The sequence below is a fragment of the Schistocerca piceifrons genome, chromosome 1 (genome assembly GCF_021461385.2).
Source record: "Schistocerca piceifrons isolate TAMUIC-IGC-003096 chromosome 1, iqSchPice1.1, whole genome shotgun sequence".
Taxonomy (NCBI): domain Eukaryota; kingdom Metazoa; phylum Arthropoda; class Insecta; order Orthoptera; family Acrididae; genus Schistocerca; species Schistocerca piceifrons.
The window spans coordinates 817,502,384-817,525,260 of record NC_060138.1 but is presented as its reverse complement, the minus strand read 5'-3'; the positions used below and the strand labels follow the sequence as shown (position 1 = coordinate 817,525,260).

Sequence of the window (22,877 nt, the reverse complement as noted above, 5' to 3'; positions counted from 1 at the left end):
ATTTAGCTACAAAATAGTAGGTCAGCAACTGGAAGCAGTTAATTCCATAAATTACCTGGGAGTACGCATTAGGAGTGATTTAAAATGGAATGATCATATAAAGTTGATCGTCGGTAAAGCAGATGCCAGATTGAGATTCATTGGAAGAATCCTAAGGAAATGCAATCCGAAAACAAAGGAAGTAGGTTACAGTACGCTTGTTCGCCCACTGCTTGAATACTGCTCAGCAGTGTGGAATCCGTACCAGATAGGGTTGATAGAAGAGATAGAGAAGATCCAACGGAGAGCAGCGCGTTTCGTTACAGGATCATTTAGTAATCGCGAAAGCGGTACGGAGATGATAGATAAACTCCAGTGGAAGACTCTGCAGGAGAGACGCTCAGTAGCTCGGTACGGGCTTTTGTTAAACTTTCGAGAACATACATACACCGAAGAGTCAAGCAGTATATTGCTCCCTCCTACGTATATCTCGCGAAGAGACCATGAGGATAAAATCAGAGAGATTAGAGCCCACACAGAAGCATACCGTCAATCCTTCTTTCTATGAACAATACGAGATTGGAGTAGAAGGGAGAACCGATAGAGGTACTCAAGGTACCCTCCGCCACACACCGTCAGGTGGCTTGCGGAGTATGGATGTAGATGTAGAGTGTAAACGTAGCGGCTGTCGGCTGGCGCGTCCTGGATGTTCCCTTCCGTTTGTGGGGGTTGCGCGGTGACGGCTGTGCGGCATTGTTTCCACGAGGCGTCAGCAGCTGTGGCGCTGGTGAGGCGGTCGGCGGGCGGCGGGCGGCGGCTGGCGGCGGTATATAGGTGGGGGCGGGGTGCGGCGTGCTGGCAGCCCGCTCTCGCGCTCAGACATGTGGCGGCTCCTGCTGGCGGCGGCGGTGGCTGCGGCGGCGGCGGCGGCGGCCGCGCGGGAGATACTCGTCTGGCGCGACGAGTTCGACACGCTGGACCCCGCCGTCTGGGACCACCTGGTGACCGGCTCGCGCGGCTACAACAGCGAGTTCCAGTACTACCGCAACAGCCGCCAGAACAGGTGCGACCCGGCGCCGCGCCGCGCTCGCCTTGTAGCGTAGCGGTACGAGTACTGGTTACTGGCTTAAGGTGTACGAATGTCACCAAATATTCAGTTTCTGTGTCAGTTTCACGGGGTCCTTACTTAACTAAATCATCGCTGTGGAAAAAAAAAACCCTTAGACTGTTGCTAATCCGGCCATTACGTGCACATATGGGTGACATATTAGCAGAAGAGCTGCTAATCAGGCCATTACTTGCACATATGGGTGACATATAAGCAGAAGAGCCGGATTATTGAGAGTGTCTTACATTTAGTGTAAACACATAAGGATATACTTTAACTCTCGAGCGGGCGAGCCTACGTATAAAGTGTGCCAGTCGCAAGTTGTCTTGTTCCGTTCCGTTGTTGTTTTACGATTCTGAGCCCATACCTATTCCTTCATTATAGCTCCAGCTGACACAGTGATAAGCTGTTCTCATGCAAGAAAATGACGCAGATTACGAGCTAGCAGCAGAATGCTGTAAATAGGCACTTGTCTACGAGAGAATTAATAATCGAATAAGCGAATGTCTGGGATCTGACGCAAATGCACTGTTTTCTTTTTCTTTATTGTGATTTCATTCCCCTGCCCCATATGGGCAGGGGAGGGCTGTCAGCTGCACAATTCGCCGCTCTTCAGCCGAGCGGCATGACAACTTAAAATAAGAATAAAATGTTACATACATAAGGCGAAAAAAAGGGGAACTGAAAACAGAATAATGGGAGAAAATGGAGGTAAAAATAGACTGACATGGAGACGTTCATGGAGGACAGTTAAAAAAGTCACCAGAAAGTTAAAAAACACAGTTGGCGATTCTTAAAACACAGAGAAGACACTGAATGGACATGGTTAATGCTTAGGCTGGGTCATTACTGTGGGGTCATACTTGTACGCGGGAACAGAGTGATGTAATGACATTTTATTTTGTTATTAAACAGTCCTTTAGTTCATTTAGTGTACATTTATTCTATCGTTGTTGAATGAAACTAAGATTAAACTGTCATTTTGCACATACCTGTTTACCTTGGTAACATAAGGACAGCTGTTCTATACGTGTGTGCGAAGTACGCCGAGCGCCCTCTCGCGTTACGAAAAACAGCGAGTCAGCTCGAGATAAATTCAGTTTCATAGAAATTCAGTTTCATAGAAGACTTAGTCCTTGAGTTTGTACATAAACAGTATCAACAGTCACTGTAAAACACGTCCCAAATTTTTAACTGTCGCAATGATGGTAAGCGGCAGCTGCGTGCTTTATCGCACAACGGCTTTGCACTCATTGCAACGGAACGTCATGTTTCTAATTGTTGCATAAAGTACTCTAGGACGATGTCTGTAGCTTCAGCATCAGCAGCGTGAGATACCTTCGTTTTTTCTCCTCCTATGTCCTCTTCTTCACCACTTTCGTTATAACTTTCCTGCACGCCCTTGATTATCTCTTCGTCTATTAAAATTGGTCATAAACAGTTGCTCGTCCAACATCGTACTCAGCACCTATGGCTTTCTGCTAAGAAACCGATAGAAGTACTCAAAGTACCCTCCGCCACAAAGTCAGGTGGCTTGCGGAGTATGGATGTAAATGTAGAACCTCAGTTGAACTTGTGCCTAATTTCGAGTTTCTGCTTGAGGTCTAGTATAACGTCTTTCCTTTTAGAAGCCGTGATACTGAATCGTAAAGAGAGCCACAATTTCAAATACTTATACCACTGCTTAACATTGTAATTAACTAAAAACATCTTCGCACACGAGAATTCACTGTTGTATGCGTCATTTCCGCTTGAGGGACTAGAGGCTGGGTGTTGACCGGATTACTGGGAGGCCGGACTACTGACAGCCGGATTAGGGAGGGTTTAGTGCGCTTACTTAACAGGTAACAGTGATATTATTTCGATTGCAGTCAGGCTTGCTGATCTGATAAGCTGAGTTCGCTAAGGCGAAGTGGCCACGGGTTCAGCGCACTGAGTTGCAATTTCGTTTTGGAACATCAGCAAATTTCAATTGCAATGCCGACTATTTTCGCAATATTCTAGTCTTTATTTTGGGGTCCTTTTTCCTTAGGAATTAAACTACCAGTATCCATGTTTGCTTGGACAATAGATATATTGTGAAGATTCCGCTTTGAATAAAGCATAATTGGTTGTTTTTCTTTCTTCACCCATACATGTTTCGGTGATGTTGCAGCACCATATTTTTATTTTATCTTACAGAACATATTTGAAGTTCACGTTCTTGTCCGTCTTCTGGAGTGCAACTGATATTTCAATACAGTTCAGCATCTACAATTGTATTTCGTAAGCAGTGGAAACATTTGTGAGAATTCTGACATTGTGGAAGTTGCAACATCAAGAAGAAAACTGCTGATGACGAACTGCACCGAAGTACTAGCTGTACTGCAGAATACAGGCAACGATACGAGTCACGAAATGGGCTATTAAGTAAAATGAATAGAAACTCGCTGATGGTGGTGAAGCATCACTGCAACATGTACGAGTGAAGGGTAAAAACAAGAAAAAATATTTTGCTTAAGGTAGAATCTCTAGAAAATATTTATTATTCTGTTCTTTTCTTTGGTAGTGCGTGACACAGCGTAGTGCACAAAGTACTGAAGCAGCGAGTGGAAACAAGGCAAAATCCTGCGAGAAAACACAGAAAACATCAGGTCTGCTATGGTCAGTACTCTGACGATGTTGAAAACAAAACTTTTCTTTAATTATTCCTGTATCGAATGAAAACTATTACCAGACAGCCTAAGAAAGGTGTTCCGGCCACTTTTCAGTGCTCTAATCGCATATCTATATAAATTAACTCTGCATTTTAGAGCCCGGAATCTACAACTGATGGTTGATATACTGTCCGGTATGATAATGACGAAGCAGCAACAGTCACTACTTCCTGCTGAATTTGACTCTTTTTTTGGAGACGTGATCACAAAACTCATGCATGTTCCACGTCAAGCTTGTGGGGTGTATGCATCACTTTTTACTGAAAGTCTAATCCAAAAATAAAAATTACTTTTTTGACATCACCTCTTATTGAAAACTTATTTTTGCTGGAAAGTTGTTTGGATGGTTGTTTTTCGGGGAACAGGACAGTTAGGGAATCTGGAACTCTTACTACATGATATCTGATTACACGTCGCGAGTTAACATTGTCCGCTGGACCAGGATTCAAACATGAATCTTTGAATTTCTCTGCCAGTGATACACCAGTTAGGCATTTTTTCGAGAAAAGCTGGTGGATTCAGTGACCATTTGAAGATTCGAGTTGTGAGTGAGTCGCAGCGGAATGGTGCAATTAGTGGTTCAGTATATGGAAAAGGCGGAATCAAGGTTCTCTCTTCCTATACAATCAATGCAACATTGTGTTCGCCAGAGAGGAAAAGAATGCAGGTAAAGACATTTATTTGAAACTCACTAAACGACGTATCGATTTGATCAAAAGCACAGACATCTCGTAACATAAGCCGGCTTTGATCAGTAACGTTTTATGGTTTTGGGCTTTAAAACATCCGTTCTCCAGTTTTGTGTTAGTTTTCTTATCTGATATTTTATAGACGACTCATTGCGTTTAGGTGATTAGTCACCGGTATTGTCGTGTGTCCGTTAGATTTTTAAGTACATTTTTTAAGGGAACAGGATGTGCAGACAGAGTTTCTTAGGCGCAGTAAATGAATTTTATCCGCTTTATCTGCTTACGAAATAGCCGAAGTGAAACTGTTACCAGAGCTTAGGAGCGCGAGTGCTGTTTATCCTGTGGAGCAGACGACAGTTCTACGTCTCATGTAGCTTCAGAAATGTGATAATTCATCCATCAGCGTAATTTTCTGCTGGGACACTCCATCTAATTTCAAACGCTAATAAAGAGCAATAATCCTCCACCAGAGGCATGTTCTCTCTCATCATTTGATGGTCACAATAATTTCTCTATCAATTCCCCGCGTTTGATTACACATTAATTTTGATAGAAGCCTACAGAAAAACTCTGCTTAGATACATGCACAGTCTGAAAAAAAGGCCAGGGCTGCTCACGTTTGTCATGCCATATTACTGATCTACTGTTTTTCGACCTCATAATGCGTCGTTACGGTGTAACATGTTTAAGTAAAAAAAAGCAATTGAATGCAGTGCCGACGAGTAATTTACTACAGGCATCAGGCTTGTGGCCCTCCACCGGAAGTTAAAAGAACAGCATAGCTTCACGAAAAGTGGCACACAAAAATATTTGGAACAGCCGAAGGAACGAACGCTGGAGCGTGTGCAATCTATACTTTCTCATCACCTAGAAAGAAAGCATTGATTACACAAAAGAGAGCAATAAGAATAATATGTGGTGTTCACACGGTGTCATCTTGTAAAGAAGTTAGGCCCTCTAATGGTCCTTCACATTTGAAAAGAACAGTAATGCCCATACTTACACCACTAGAAGAAAAATGACCTTTATTACCAATTAATAAAACTGTCAGTGGCTCAAAAAAAGAGTTCAATACGCATCAACAAAAATTTTTGATCATTTGCCGAAGAACATAAAATGGCTGTCAGGTAACTAAGCAAGATTTAAGTGTGACCTAAAATTATTACTTCTGGACACATTCTACAGTTCCGTAGGGGAATTTTTAATGAAAAACTGGTAGCCTGTGTAGTTGCACGAGTAGGACTGAAAAATAATATGTTCATTAATGATAAACTAATCTTGCATACAGATCCTGTAAACTTATTCTTGCCACAACATTTCGATAAAAAAAACCGGTCAGATGATGTATGGAACGTGTAACTAACTGTCGTTTCCTTTGAGTCACTTCTCGCTCTCGTCTTTTGGCAGAACGCAAAACCACCACTGTAGTAAACGGTTCGTACACTGCCACTTCGTGGACTGATTTTTATGAAACCTGTCACAGCTTAACGACTCAGTTCCAGGTAGCAAAACAGTTCCATCCTAATACGTCCACGGAAAATACAGGTAGTTCCTTTTCCATCATGCCTTGTACAGGGTGTTTCAAAAATGACTGGTATATTTGAAATGGCAGTAAAAACTAAACGAGCAGCGATAGAAATACACCGTTTGTTGCAATATGCTTGGGACAACAGTACATTTTCAGGCGGACAAACTTTCGAAATTACAGTAGTTACAATTTTCAACAACAGATGGCGCTGCAAGTGATGTGAAAGATATAGAAGACAACGCAGTCTGTGGGTGCGCCATTCTGTACGTCGTCTTTCTGCTGTAAGCGTGTGCTGTTCACAACGTGCAAGTGTGCTGTGGACAACATGGTTTATTCCTTAGAACAGAGGATTTTTCTGGTGTTGGAATTCCACCGCCTAGAACACAGTGTTGTTGCAACAAGACGAAGTTTTCAACGGAGGTTTAATGTAACCAAAGGACCGAAAAGCGATACAATAAAGGATCTGTTTGAAAAATTTCAACGGACTGGGAACGTGACGGATGAACGTGCTGGAAAGGTAGGGCGACCGCGTACGGCAACCACAGAGGGCAACGCGCAGCTAGTGCAGCAGGTGATCCAACAGTGGCCTCGGGTTTCCGTTCGCCGTGTTGCAGCTGCGGTCCAAATGACGCCAACGTCCACGTATCGTCTCATGCGCCAGAGTTTACACCTCTATCCATACAAAATTCAAACGCGGCAACCCCTCAGCGCCGCTACCATTGCTGCACGAGAGACATTCGCTAACGATATAGTGCACAGGACTGATGACGGCGATATGCATGTGGGCAGCACTTGGTTTACTGACGAAGCTTATTTTTACCTGGACGGCTTCGTCAATAAACAGAACTGGCGCATATGGGGAACCGAAAAGCTCCATGTTGCAGTCCCATCGTCCCTGCATCCTCAAAAAGTACTGGTCTGGGCCGCCATTTCTTCCAAAGGAATCATTGGCCCATTTTTCAGATCCGAAATGATTACTGCATCACGCTATCTGGACATTCTTCGTGAATTTGTGGCGGTACAAACTGCCTTAGACGACACTGCGAACACCTCGTGGTTTATGCAAGATGGTGCCCGGCCACATCGCACGGCCGACGTCTTTAATTTCCTGAATGAATATTTCGATGATCGTGTGATTGCTTTGGGCTATCCGAAACATACAGGAGGCGGCGTGGATTGGCCTCCCTATTCGCCAGACATGAACCTCTGTGACTTCTTTCTGTGGGGACACGTGAAAGACCAGGTGTACCGCCAGAATCCAGAAACAATTGAACAGCTGAAGCAGTACATCTCATCTGCATGTGAAGCCATTCCGCCAGACACGTTGTCAAAGGTTTCGGGTAATTTCATTCAGAGACTATGCCATATTATTGCTACGCATGGTGGATATGTGGAAAATATCGTACTATAGAGTTTCCCAGACCGCAGCGCCATCTGTTGTTGACAATTGTAACTACTGTAATTTCGAAAGTTTGTCTGCCTGAAAATGTACTGTTGTCCCAAGCATATTGCAACAAACGGTGTATTTCTATCGCTGCTCGTTTCAAATATACCGGTCATTTTTGAAACACCCTGTATATACACTACGTCTGTATTGCGCCTAAAGCTATGCCACACGTCTAGTTTAGTCGCTTTGTGGGTCATCGCGTTCTAACCCTTTGAGGCGCGTGAATGCTGGGAGCTGTGCGCACGGTAGCACGTAGGAGTGTGACAGCCGCAGCTGATCAACAGGTTCCCGATGTCGGTGTGTGCGCTCTTGTAGATAGATCTGCGGCCAAGGCTGGCTGCGAGCAGAGTACAAGGTCGGCCGCAGCGATCAGCTGATGAGGCAGAAACGTCTCTTCTGCGCTCCGCACGGAGGGACAGGCCAAGCACAAAGCAATTAACAGCATTACCTTCATGAGCATTAGCTCTTTCAGCGCTCTCACACGTTTCTTTCGTAGTTCGTTTTCGCCACACCATGGAACGTTGAAATCGATGGAATAGTGCGACTATAGCTTAATTCTAGCACACAGTAAACAGTTTCTTCTAGCGCAATGTCATTACGTTATTTATAAAACTCAAAAACAAAAGACTAATCCCTTTCCGTGTACCACAAGAGAGGCATATGCGATATAGGATAATAGAAAGCAACAAAATCAAATCAAATGGCATTGTCAATATCATTAAAAGCCTTCTGAGTGTACTATCATGTCATCCTACAAAATTCTCAAATTCATGAAATTTTATAATATCTAACGTTTCAGCCGTGTAGCTGCGATCTTCCCCAGGAAATGTATACCATGTCAACACAGTAAGATACCCGAAATTTCAGCCGTGTTGCTGCGGTCTTCCTCAGTGCGTAGATAAAATTTCAAAATATTAAAATTTTCCGACCTTTCGGACGATTTGCAGGGCCCATCCTCAAGGCGTAGATAAAATGCTAAAATACTAACGTTTTCAACGTTTCGGCCGTGTTTTTGCAGCCTTCATAAGGGCACAGACAAAGCTCTAAAACAATAAAAATATTTTATGTTTCGGACATTTTGCAGTAAAGTTTCTCAGGACGGAGATAAAACTCTAAAATTGTGAAATATCCTACCTTTCGATTGTGTTGCAGTGCTTTTCCTCCCGATATATTGGAAGCCTAAATACTTTTAACAACAGACATTATGTTTAGTAAGAGTACCGACATCCTATGTTCTGTTTTTACACAGGAACATTGATGAATATTTCTTTGTTGAAAGATTCCTCACAGTAAAAAAGAAAAAAAAGGAATGGACGCTTGATGAGAGTCGGGTTTTACAACCTTCATATATCTTCATCTACATTGATACTCTGAAGTTTATATCCAAGTGCCTGGCAGAGTTTTCACAGCCCACGTTCAGACACTTTCTCGACCGTTCCACCCTTGAATGGCATATGGGATAAACGAACATCTAAATCTTTCCGACCGATCTCTGATTTATCCTATTTTACTACGATTGTCATTTCTCCCTATGTGTCTATAGGTGGGAGTCAACAAAATTTGTATTTCACTTTCGGAAGAGATTGTTAGTGACAAAAATTTTGTGAAAAGATCCCGCTGCAACGAAAAACGCCTTTGTCTTAATGACTGCCACTCCAGATTGCGTATCATATCCGCGACACTCTCTTATATTCCAGGAAAATACAAAACGAGCTGCCCTTCTTGAACTTTTTCGATGTCCTCCGTCAGTACCACCTGCTGCGGATCACATACCGCACTGTAATACCCAGAAGAGGACGGACAAGCGTAGTATAAGCAGTCACTTTTGTAGTTCTATTGCATCTTCTAAGTGTTCTACCAATAAAACTCAGTATTTGGTTCGCCTTGCCCACAAAATTATCTACGTGATGGCTCAGCTTAAGTTGTAAGTGATTGTCATCCCTAGCCATTTGATCGAATCTTCATCTTTAAATTTGTATCATTTATCGTGTAACCAAAATTTGCCGGATTATTTTAAGTGCTCATATGGAGGAGCTCATACTTTTTATTGTTCAGGATCAGTTGCCACTTTTCGCACCATGCATATCTTGTCTAAATTATTTCGTAATTTTTATTGAACTTCTGATCGCTTTACTAGACGGGAAACCACAGCTTCGACTGGAAACACTCTAAGAGGTCTATGCACATTGTCTTTCAAATCGCTTATATAGGAGAGCTGAATGAAGTAATGCCTCCACCTTGATAACTCTTCAACAGTTAGCAGCCGTGCGATGCGGCAGGTACTGGCTTGTTCCGTAGCCTCTTCTCTACAGCTCCAGTTGGCGGGAAGTCATAGAATTGAACGGTTGTGTTACAGTGTTTAGTATGGAACCCTGCGCAGACGGTCTACCAATGCGATTTAAGCAACATGCAGTCATTGAATTCATGACAGCAGAAGGTGTCACCCCAAAGGAGATTCATCAGAGAATGAAAGCAGTTTATGGTGATTGTGTTGATGTGAGTACTTTGCGAAGTCTGGCGAGTAAGTTTAAAGATGTTGAGGCGGGAACATCTGACCTGCGTGGCAAACAAAGAGTGGGACGTTCTGTGACAGCAACCACCGAGTTTCACAAGCAAAATGTTGACAGGTCGATTCAGGACGATCGTCGTGTGTGTGTGTGAAATCTTTACTGCTAAGGTCATCAGTCCCTAAGCTTACACACTACTTAACCTAAATTATCCTAAGGACAAACACACACACACACACACACACACACACACACACACACGCCCATGCCCGAGGGAGGACTCGAACCTCCGCCGGGATCAGCCGCACAGTTCATGATTGCAGCGCCTGAGACCGCTCGGCTAATCCCGCGCGGCGCGATCGTCGTATCAGTCAGAGAGAAATTGCAAGCACAATCGGGATTTGACATTATTGCTGTGCTTGGCTATCGGAAGATCTGTGCACGATGGGTTCCCCGGATGCTGACTCTTGAAATGAGAGCGCACAGACTTGATATCCGCCAAGAACTCCTCCAGCGTTACGAGAATGAAGGTGACGCCTTTCTTCATTCAGTTTTGACAGGAGACGAGACGTGGGTACACTATTACGACACGGAGACGAAACGTCAGTCTCTGGAATAGCGACACAAAGACTCGACCCAGAAAAAAAAATTCAAGACGCAGCCCTCAGCTGGAAAAATCATGGTCACAGTGTTCTGGGACGTGATTTACGCAACGTGGAGTCATTGAATCCTTGGCAGCAGAAGGAGTCACCCCATGTTATCCATGTTGATAACATGGGGTGTTATCCATGTTGGTTTCCTGAATCGTGGAACAACAATAAATTCAGAGCGTTACATCACAACGCTGCGAACTCTGAAAGGACGACTAACAAGGGCCCGAAACGAAAAGGGAAATTTTTCTCGCAGTATGACAATGCCAAACCACACATTCCACGTGCCACCACAACAGAACTTCAGAGACGGTATCTCACCACCGTACGGCATCCTTCATACAGTCGATTTAGCACCGTCTGACTTCCATCTGTTCCCGATGATAAAGACCATATGCGGGGACATCATTACGCTTCTGATGAAGACTTTGAGAGAATTATTAGAGTGTGGTTGCGGAAACAGAGCGTCGACTTCTTTCGTGACGGCTTCAGAGAACTTGTTCATCGTTGGCAGAAATGTATCCAGTTGGATGGTGATTATGTGGAAAAGTGAAAATTGTTAATTAAAGATCACATTCTAAGGACTATTTCTGCGTTTGATTTATTAAAATATTCCCATTCAAACCCAATTAACGAAGGTGGAGGCAATACTTTTCTTTCAACCCTCGTAGATTCCCCACATTTCCCCCAACGCTTATTAGTAAATACTTATGAGTGACTTTAACATATTTTCTTCTACAATACATTTTTCTCTGCAGTGCGTCCGCGACGTTCCGGAGGGCGCGTTCTCTCCTTCCATCTTTTTCAGTAAGACTGCAGATTGACGCAGTAAGAAACACGATAACAGATTATTGCACCGACAATCCGCGAAAACCCTCATTGTCTGTTATGTCATCACGTAAATTTTATCTATAGCAAGCCAGCTAAGTTGTTGAATTATAAGGGATTGTTAATTTTTTTTGCTTCTGTTATGTTAAGTATATTAAGCTGCTCCTTTTATGGTGGTCAGCCTCACTGACAGCTGCCTGTTTGCATTTCCATTACAACCACAATGCTGTGACTCGTATTCACGGGTCTTCACAGGACATATACAGAACTGGCAAAAAGTAATGGGATAGCGATATACACATATACAGATGGCGCTAGTATAACATACACAAGATATAAAAGGGCAGTGCACTGCCGGTGCTGTAATTTGTACTCAAGAGATTCGTGTGAATAGGTTATGGAGGTGATTGTGGCCGTACGACCGGAATTAACAATCTTTGAACGCAGAACAGTAGTTGGAGCTAAACGCATGGGACATTTGTTCCATGGAAAGCCTTTCGCTCTACAGTTTAGTTAGGTACTAAAGTTGGTGATAATGTGGTGGAGGAGGGAGGTGGTATCAAACGGCAGGAGTAGGAGGGAGTACTAGCTAATGTCTGATTACAGTCAGGGTTGATGGTCTAAGAAATTTGGGAATCACTGATCTAACTGATAACAGTCGATCCCAAAATGTCATGTAACATTAAGAGCTCCTTAAAGAGTGTAGTTTTCCTGCTCAGTAACAAACAAATATAGTTACTGAGGCAATAATATTTTATGAGTGCATAATTTATAATTGACTTTGGTGAATTCGGCCGAGAGCTAATTACAGTTGACCGCTTGCTTCAGTGGCAGAGGGACAGGCAGCACGGCCATTGCAGACCTAGAGGATGTGAGAGAAGTAATGTTCTGCTGTTTGTCTTCCGGTACTGTCAACTCACGGGCGTGCACGGCCCGCACCGATCAGGTGCTCTGGTATAAATTTTGACATGGAAGTAGCGTCTATTGGTGGTGGTGGTTAGTGTTTAACGTCCCGTCGACAACGAGGTCATTAGAGACGGAGCGCAAGCTCGGGTTAGGGAAGGATTGGGAAGGAAATCGGCCGTGCCCTTTCAAAGGAACCATCCCGGCATTTGCCTGAAACGATTTAGGGAAATCACGGAAAACCTAAATCAGAATGGCCGGAGACGGGATTGAACCGTCGTCCTCCCGAATGCGAGTCCAGTGTGCTACCACTGCGCCACCTCGCTCGGTGCGTCTATTGGTGAATGTGTATTATAGAGATGGTTATCTTCAAACGCGGTACTTGATCGTGGTAAGGAGAATTAAATTAATTACGTCCGTTGTAATACAATACAGTGATTAAAAGAAAAATGACATTCGACACTATTGTGTACTAGAAGTGCAGATTTGTTACTTGTAGTTCGCATTTTAACTGTCTTTTCAACTTTCAGCAGTCTCTTGGGCTTGTGATTATTCTTTAATTGCATTGACTGAAGAGAGGTTGTGACAGTAGTGATTGAAATTGAGCAGTCCCAGGTCGGTAGAGATGTCTTGTTATTTCAGAGTAAACCTGCAATATTGAATTAAAACTTCTGTTTTGCTCCTTATTAGCGCCTGATTTTTTTTTTTTTTTTTTTTTTTTTTTTTTTTTTTTTTGGAGGATCTAAATTTGGCCTTGGCATTACGTATAGGAAAAATTAAATTTTAAGACTGATCTGAAATTAACCTGAATGACGTGTAACTTTATTCCAGTATAAAAATTAAAATTTTACTCCAAAATGGCATAATTAGTGTACATTTTCACTTCCCTAGCATTCAGTAAGTCCAAGTGTAAGATGTCACGTTGTTGTTGTCAGCCGGCCGAAGTGGCCGTGCGGTTAAAGGCGCTGCAGTCTGGAACCGCAAGACCGCTACGGTCGCAGGTTCGAATCCTGCCTCGGGCATGGATGTTTGTGATGTCCTTAGGTTAGTTAGGTTTAACTAGTTCTAAGTTCTAGGGGACTAATGACCTCAGCAGTTGAGTCGCATAGTGCTCAGAGCCATTTGAACCATTTTTTTGTTGTTGTCTTCAGTCCTGAGACTGGTTTGATGCAGCTCTCCATGCTACTCTATCCTGTGCAAGCTTCTTCATCTCCCAGTACCTACTCAACCCACATCCTTCTGAATCTGCTTAGTGTATTCATCTCTTGGTCTCCCTCTACGATTTTTACCCTCCACGCTGCCCTCCAATACTAAATTGGTGATCCCTTGATACCTCAGGACATGTCCTACCAACCGATCCCTTCTTCTAGTCAAGTTGTGCCACAAACTTTTCCCCAATCCTATTCAATACCTCCTCATTAGTTATGTGATCTACCCATCTAATCGTCAGCATTCTTCTGTAGCACCACATTTCGAAAGCTTCTATTCTCTTCTTGTCTAAATTATTTATCATCCACGTTTCACTTCCATACATGGCTACACTCCATAAAAATAGTTTCAGAAACGACTTCCTGACACTTAAATCTATACTCAATGTTAACAAATTTTTCTTCTTCAGAAACGCTTTCCTTGCCATTGCCAGTCTACATTTTATATCGTCTCTACTTCGACCATCATCAGTTATTTTGCTCCCCAAATAGCAAAACTCCTTTACTACTTTTAGTGTCTCATTTCCTAATCTAATTCCCTCAGCATGACCCGACTTAATTCGACTACATTCCATTATCCTCGTTTTGCTTTTGTTGATGTTCATCTTATACCCTCCTTTCAAGACACAATGTCACAATGAAGGTAAAATCTTCGGGGTTGACAGGCCGCGTCATGTTTCTTCTAAAATGTTCGACGTTTCGACCCCTCTGCTGGAATCTTCCTCTGCTTTTTTTGGTGTCCACTACTGCTAGAACACTGCTAGAACCCAGAAGATTTTAACTTCAGTGACAACGGCCACGAAAGCCTGCAGACTTACATATTACAGATGTTACAATGTCTGCTGTGGTGTGTAACTGCTGCTTTACTTCCAGTATTGGACAAAAATGGAAAACAGTGGTACAAACTTACTTCGTTCGACTATAATGCATTTAAATGTAAGTGCAATTGCTGTCAGTAAACAATGCACTCAGACAACAAAAGAACACCTCGTCAGGCAATTACAGTAACACAACTCTGGGTTTGCTGAGGGTGGCAGCAATTTGCAAGAGAGAACAATCGACACGAATTCCGAATGATGCTGACTTAAGAAACACATCAGAGCAGAGGGGGGAGGGGGGCGGGGAGGCTCCGTTGCCTATTTTCTGTGCCCTTACTATAGCTAATGTACTGAGGACTCGTAACATACTAATTTATACTGACTACCTGTTAATAATGAGATCGGTATCCATGCGGCCTGAGGTACCGCCGCACAACGTCCGTACTGGCTCTTGAGCAGAAAAGTCTGACGACCGCTGGGCTAGACTCTAGAGGGTCATCTGGAATTGCGGTGGCTGTGACGGTTCCTTGCTGGAGCTTGGGCGGCCGCAGGTCCGTGAACCACCTTGGGACTCCAAGGACGCCTTTAGTCTGCGCCGCGGCTGCAGCAGCTGCTGCTGCTGCTAGTACAAGCAGGAAGTTTCGTCTGCTGCACTTAATTCTTTTTTTATGAAGCATGCAATCGCGTGAGTGTCACACAACACCCGAGCTGCAAATGCAAACAGGACAGCGTAAGATACGTGGCAAAACATAAGCAGAACACTGTAAAATGTAATTATCAGATGTAAGCTTTCGCTGCCGGAAACGTCACAGTTAATAAGATGTTTCGGGCTATTATGCCGTAGTCGAATGGATTTCACATTTAAACCCAACGTTTCGTCCCCATAGGAGGAGGACATTTCCAAGGGGATCATAGCTTCTTTCACATCGTGGCTCGCTACTGACTGCAGCAAAATTCCGTTTACGAGTGCTCCCGCACAGTGGGGTGACGTCACATGCTTTGAATACCCGAGCGTAATTGGCTGTGGTCGATTGCCGTTGCCCGTTTTTGCTATAGAAGACTGGTGGAAGACTGGTACACGTATTCTTCGTCACCGGGCTGCAAATGTCATTCAAATTACACGCCCTCTCCGTTCCTTTTGAAACTCCTGGGTTGTTTTACAGTCTCTGTGGCCTCTCTGTGTAGCCTTTCATGGAATCCACCTGTGGCTGCCAGTACTTGGGTCCTATCAAAATGAATGTGGAGGTCTCCTGATTGCAAAGCATGTTCCGCAACACCTTATCTGTCAGTCTTCCCCCTTCTACAATTGCCCTTGCGCTCCTTTAGTCGTTTTTTTACCATTTATTTTTGTAGTGCTGCTGTACACCTCCCCACAACTATACGGAATCCTATAAATATCTGTTTTTCCCAACGGTTTATGTGCATCCTTGGCCAATTTTAGGCGATCCCTTATCTTCCGAGTCGTTTTGTAGATTATATCAATATAGCGTTTTCCCAAGATTTTTCCTATGCAGTCAGTAACGTCCTTAATTAAAGGCAGGAAAACTATCGATTTAACAGGCGCTTGTGCGTTCTATGATTTTTGCGCGACTGTCTTAATGCCATCTTTACCTTAGCGCATCAATAAGCATTCCTGAGGAATGCATTGGTGATACGTTCCAATTCCATGTCAGGCAGCTTTGGTTCGCTGATGTTCCTTGCTCTATCCACCAATGTGTTTGTTATGGGTGGTGGTTCGAATATTAGCATAGGTAATGGTGTGAGTGCGTTTGATAAACAGTGTGGCCTAAGCTACCATCTCCTTTCTTGGAAACTAGCACACCAAGAAAATTTAATCTTTCGCCTTCCTCGTCTTCCATGTTAAACTAAATCGTCTGAGCAATCCCTTGAGATGCTTGTGAAAACGACCTAGTTTCTCTCTACCACGCCTCCACAAAACAAACGTACGGGAACCAAATATTAGGTTTTTTGTTGGCAGTTCCCAGTGTCTGTTTCTGGAAGAAAAAAAAGGATTAACAATCTCGTTAGTTCAAGAACTTGCTAGGTTGTTATAGATAAAATTTACGTCATGACATAATAGACAAAGAGGGTCCTCGCGGCGTGTCAGTGCAACAAACTGTTGTGTTCCTTGCCGCGTCGCTCTGCAGCGTATCCGCGAAGATGGAAGGAACGCGCCTTCCGAAGCTTCGCGGACACACTGCAGAGAAAAATTTATTGTAGAAGAAATATGTTAAAGCCACTCATACATATTCACTAATAAGCTTCGGGGGACAGCGTGGGGAAACTACATGAACGATTTGCGAGACAACCTGAAAAGCCCTTTTAGATTGTTTTCAGTCGGTGCTGTGGTTTACCGTCTAGTACAGTCATCATAAGATCGATAAAGATTATACCACTGATGAATTTGAGAGTGTAAAGTTCGCTCCTCGTGGTGTGTGGGCTGTTTTAAAACTTCCTGGGAGATTAAATCGGTTAGCCGGCCCGAGGTTCGATCCCGGATTCCTAGTCCCGCAAAATATGCAGAACTTCTGGTAGTCAGGAAGGTGGGAGAGAGGTACTTGCAGAAGCGAAGCTGTGAGGGTGGATCGTGACTCTTGAGTCGGGAGCGGATAGCTCAGTCGTTAAGAACATTGCCCGCGAAAGGTGAGATTACGGGTTCGAGTCCCGATCCGACACACAGTTTTAATCCACCAGGAAAATAGAGCTGAAACACACCGGTTTGTTTGAATCCTCTGCGACTAGTGTCAACCTCACAAAAGGCTATTGTCTAGCAGAGACATGTGGCTTGTGACCGCCTGTACTGGACCAGCTAAGAATGTTGGGCGCATAGCAAAGAATTTGAGGAGCGATAAATTAAGAAAATATGTTTTCATTCAAACACGTTTATTGTGAGTCAAAAAAAACATACGTTAACTGCCTATTTTATCCATTTCGGTTACAGAACACTGCAGCTGTTTTCGTAAATTGCATTGTAGGCAGTACTGCAACCAGCCACGAGTTTTTTGAAACGATTTTGTTGTGGCATTACTAGTTTCAGGACTGAGCCCATCGTCAGATGACAGCGTTGACGTCTATGCAGGTTTTTCATTTGCCTCCTAAAATATAACAAAGATTTTGTGATTCAGTAGTTTCCAACTTCCTCATAAAATATAACAAAGTTTTTGTGATTACATAGTTTTACTGTTACATGTGCGCCATGGATTGGACAGAGCATATATAAACGTAAAACTATGTCATTACGAAACTAGTAATGTTACAATAAAACCATTAAAAAAACTTGTGACTGGTTGCAGTATTTCTTACAATGCAAGCCGGCCGGTGTGGCGGGGCGGTTCTAGGCGCTACAGTCTGGAACCGCGCAACCGCTACTGTCGCAGGTTCGAATCTTGCCTCGGGCATGGATGTATGTGATGTCCTTAGGTTAGTCAGGTTTAAGTAGTTCTAAGTTCTAGGGGACTGATGACCTCAGAAGTTAAGTCCCATAGTGCTCAGAGCCATTTGAACCGTCTTACAATGCAATATACTAATTAAACTGAAAACGTAGAAAGAACAGCAGCATTGGAAAATGAAAATAATGTTAAAATTCGATTGAAAAAACCTTAAATACATTCAACATAATGTGGCTTTGCAATTCAGTATTAAAGAATTCTAACCAGGTACTTCCAGCAATACTTTTCTCCTTTGGTCCCACTCAAACACAGTCTTGATGTGTCTAAGCTCTACATTTCATGCACTGAATTAGCCTATCTTTTCATCTTTCTAACACATCCAACAAATCAGGTGACTATGCCATTTATCGACACTACCTTGGCAGAGAAGTCATTCTTCTGGTCGTGTTTCCTTTATTCTACTCACACAGCGACAAAGTCAGAACTGTACAGTCTGGAATCTTCCCCTTACGCCCTTCCCTTTAAGTGCCGGGGATATTTTCCGTGAATTTATGTGGGCTACAGACACTGTAGAACTCTGTTGTAGCTAAAGAGTGAGATAATTTCCAATAGCGGTAGACGTTCCGTTATATAACTGCCGCAGAAGTGTCTGCTGAAATCGCTGTTGCTCCTGGTTCTTCGTTAACTTTTGCAGGAAGCCTTCTTCTGGGTGATAGGCTATATTCATTTCAATGCTTAAAACAACAGGAATGCGAAGAAAGCCACGTGAACGTTATAATTAAAAAAATAGTTTACTTGAACTACAGTAGGAGTAGTATGACCTGTGGCTGTTTTAACGAAGGTTACAAAAACTCACACTTTTTCTGCTTCAGTTGCTTTGATAGCTTGGTAAAAATGAATAAATCTTTCACTCCACAACGGTACACGAACCCAGAAACAGTTATCCAAGCTTCAGATCCCCTTAGGTTAAGTTTTGTCAGAACATCTGTCCTACTTTCCACGCCTTGCGAAAGCTACCCTTCATACCTTTCTGTACTAGCACGGTTGGAAAAGATGTTGCGAACAAACAAACCTGGCGGTTGTTTCCAGAATGGCGTGGCACACGGTATTTTATCCGCCATGAATTTCGCGTTACAGAGTGAAAAAATAATTGTGGAGACAACCTCCAGACTGTGGATTAGCTATTTTTCTCGGAATATCCTTTGTTCCTAGGAGTGCAAGTCCAACGAGGTATGCGGGAGACTTTCAGTGAAGTTTGGAAAATAGGCGAGAGCTGCTAGTAGAAATGAAGTTGTGGGTGTGGGTCTCGACTCGTGCCTGGATAGCTCAGAAGACTGCCTGCGACACGGAATGTTCTCGGATAGAGTCCAGATACAACAAATAGTTCAAAGTTTGTAAAGCTTGTTATCATTAAAAGACAGAACGAGGTAAATGATCTTCTTCAACTGAAAATTAAACATTTGTTTGTCTTATTAACAAGCAAGAAATGCAGTTTAGGTTCTCGCCCGGATAGCTGTGCATGTTAAAGCGCAGCTTCTGGAACATGCAGATGCGCCTGCCCCGGATCAAATCCGCCTGGCGGATTAACGACGAGGATCGGTGTGCCCGCTAGCCCGGATGTGGTTTTTCGGCGGTTTCTCACATCCCACTAGGTGAATACTGGGCTGATACACAAGTCCCGTCTCAGTTCCACTATTCGCAAACATTTGGAAAACTTTCGCTCATTTTCACACGAGTAACTCTACCCGCAGATTGTTGGGGTGCACATATTCCATCCCAGGGGGTAAGAGGGTGGCGCGAGGAAGGGGCATCCGGATATCCCTTAAATTAACCACACCAAATCTGTTAATAACCATGCACACTCTGTGCGGACGGAGGCACAAGAACAACAGCAAGAATAAGATGAAGAAGGACGACAACAACAACAAATGCGGTTTAAATACATCTCCTGTAACAGTTTCCGTCAGTCGTCGTTACCAGTTGTGTCAATTCATTTGAGTCCAGCACCTCAATTTTGTCCTCCAGCCTCCTCAGTCATCTGTGAGTATGTGCATGTGGTGAGTTCGCACTGCTCTACGACAGGCGGTTGGCCGGCTTGGAGGTCAGCCACAGATTATCGACACAGCGTGTACTTCGCGTAGGATAACCTCCCTCGAATACTCTCTGCCATGTACAACAGTTTTATTTGACTCTTATTACTGTGAACAAGGATACAGCAAAATGAAACTTCCCGTGATTAATTCATCCATCTTTGAAAATAATAATTTTATTGTATTTGTACCGCGTGGTAATGTCGTTTGTCAGTAGTAAAATTAATACTCACTCTACCAAAAGAATTTTCGTAATTCAATTAGCAAAATTAAATTTATTGTTACACGATCTAAAAGGAATGCGACTATACAGTTAGGCCGGCCCTAGTGGCCGAGCGGTTCTAGGCGCTTCAGTCTGGAACCGCGCGACCGCTACGGTCGCAGGTTCGAATCCTGCCTCGGGCATGGATCTGTGTGATGTCCTTAGGTTAGTTAGGTTTAAGTAGTTCTAAGTTCTAGGGGACTCATGACCACAGCAGTTAAGTCCCATAGTGCTCACAGCCATTTGAACCATTTTTTTCGACTATACAGTTAATTTTATTTGTTACAAAAAAGTATTGAACAGATATTTTATAACCTGAGCACCAGACTTAAATAAAAGCTGGACGATTATAGACCTAGAATTAATCTTGAGGCAGGTGATACCTTTCAGTGTTTCTTTATATTCTTTATATAAGAGACCATCAAAAAGTTTCCATTCGAATACCGTATAGTGCAGAATCGATATGCCATTCAGGCAAAACCCCCGTGTGCTTGTGGCAATTTTCTCACGAATGCACCAGGTTGAAGACACCCGCTTAGTAAAACAACTTGTCCTGCTGCGTCCGACGGGAATCGTCGTCCCGTAAAGTTTTTTTTTCATTTTTTATTTATTTTTTTATAGGAAGGAGGGCGTATTAATTACCGGGGGGAGATCAGGATTACAGGGAGGGTGCTCGAGTGTGTCCCGCTTATCTGTATCGAATGAAGTTGGCCTCTCAGATCGACAGGCATCTTGAGTCGAACCGCCAGCAGCACAGAACTTGGCGCACGGTTCTACAACTGTGGCTTTCGAAAGACATGCTGCCCCATAGGCATGCTTCATTCTCCGATGGATGTCTACCGGTGTTTGTCTTTCAGCAGCCAAGAAAAGAATAACAGCAATTTCTTCCTGCGTGGACGCCTTTGGTAACAGTGTATCTATTGTTCACGTTTCCGCACTTGCTGCGCGCATGCTGAAAAGGCACAAATGCCACACTGATCCCTTGCTTACATCTCGGTATCGCGCTAAGTTGCATATAGGCTTCAGCAACGGTCTGAAACGGAAACTTTTTGATCGCTCCTTATAAATTCACATTAAATAACTTTTAACTAGTTAAACCTAAATGTAATATCTTTTCACCGAGACGAATAGTGAACAGGGGCTCATCAGACAAAGACAACAAAATTTTAGTAGTAAGACACAGATATCAACATTTTTATGAATACAGTACTATGGAATGTCGTTTTTGCTCTAGGAGGCCAGATCTGTGTGAGACAAAATTCAGTGATGTGAATCTGTTTTTTAAGTCTGATTATAAATAACTGAGTAAAAGAGCATTGAATATGAGAAATTTTGTGCTGTTCTGGGACGACTGTGCTGCTCACCAAGGAAAGCAGGGCTGACCGTTCAAACGACCGCGACAACAGCACAAAGATCCGTCTATTTTTTTTCCCTATAATGTATTGTCAGACCTAAGAAAAAGTTATATTTTGACTTTGGCCTCACACAGATCTGCTATTGCGGTGTAAAATTGCGGTAGTGCTAATTTTGTTATAAAGTGATGCTTGTATCTCGCTGATCAGTGAAGCTGCAAAATTGCGTTGCTTACTATTTGTCTTTTCAAGTCTGACTATAAATAACTGAGTAAAAGAGCATTGAATATGAGAAATTTTGTGATGTTCTGGGGAGACTGTGCTGCTTACCAGATATCTTCATCGATTCAAACGATTTTCGACATGAAAAAGTCTTGTGTCACTCACGCTGACAAAACATCACACGTCACGACGCTGAATATGTCTAAGAGGAATACATTGTTATAATGAAGAGAAATTGACGGCAGCGCTATGAGGCAATTTCTGTTACCAACACGGAACTGTTAAAAAGAGGACTAGTTTGACTGCTAGATAACATAGAAAAGTCACGCATGTGCGTTCAAGCATGTTCGCGGTACACGACGGAATCTTGGTACGTAAACGTTACGGAGGAGTCCAAGAAGGAGAAAATATCAGCAGCCGTATAGGAAAGGTCAAACTTCGTGCAAAAAACTTGGCACGAGGATCATCATTCTGCCGTAAGTGCCCGACGACGTTCTGTGGGCTCTGGTACAACTGAGGAATAAGAAACGTAGTAGTAAAGTTTGAATTATCACGTCGAAAAAAATGAAACTGCGACCAAGAAAGTTTGTGATGGTGTTCTCATTTCAATAAGCACATTTTCTCAAGGGTGGAGCGGTGTGTTGAACTCAAGCCCCTCCAGAACCGCATCCAGTATCACCTGTAGGCTGGTCACTACCGTTGGGCCTTCCTGGCCTGTTCGGGCGGAGGCTTTTTTTTTTTAGACAAAACTTATAGGTCAAAGACGCAGCATGTATGACTATGTCCCTTCCAGAATTAACCGAGGCGTTGTCGCAGATCAAAAACGCTCCATTGGACAGACCCTGCTGCTTCTTCTTGACATCCTCCGGCAATCTCGTCTGCAGATTTCAGTGGTGTGACCCTTTCAGCGCCACACCATAGCAGTCGCAGGAAAGACTCATCACCTTGCCCGGTGATGTTGGGTCGCCTACTTTTTGGCGATAGTGAATGCACACTTTTATACTGCATGCTTTGCACCTTTGTCTCAGGGTAACAGTGATGCAACGAGCACTTGACAAGGTGACTGCACGTTGGCCTGACATAGGTGCAACATTTCTGCTACTGGCTCGTCTCAATGGACTTCTTGAATGGATATTAGCAGTCGAACGCCCCACTTTTTTTTAACCCTCTAGTACGACGCAACTTATTCCCTGATGTCTTA

The 22,877-nt window shown here is 43.3% G+C and overlaps 1 protein-coding gene across 1 annotated transcript in view; it reads left to right on the top strand.

Moving 5' to 3' along the window:
* Positions 1-860: 860 nt before the first annotated feature.
* LOC124775385 (beta-1,3-glucan-binding protein-like) overlaps positions 861-22,877 on the top strand; it is a 308,989-nt gene continuing 286,972 nt past the window's right edge. Inside the window, exon 1 of the mRNA XM_047250223.1 lies at positions 861-1,042. Coding sequence (XP_047106179.1) covers positions 861-1,042 — 182 coding nt within the window. The remainder of the gene's footprint in view (positions 1,043-22,877) is intronic.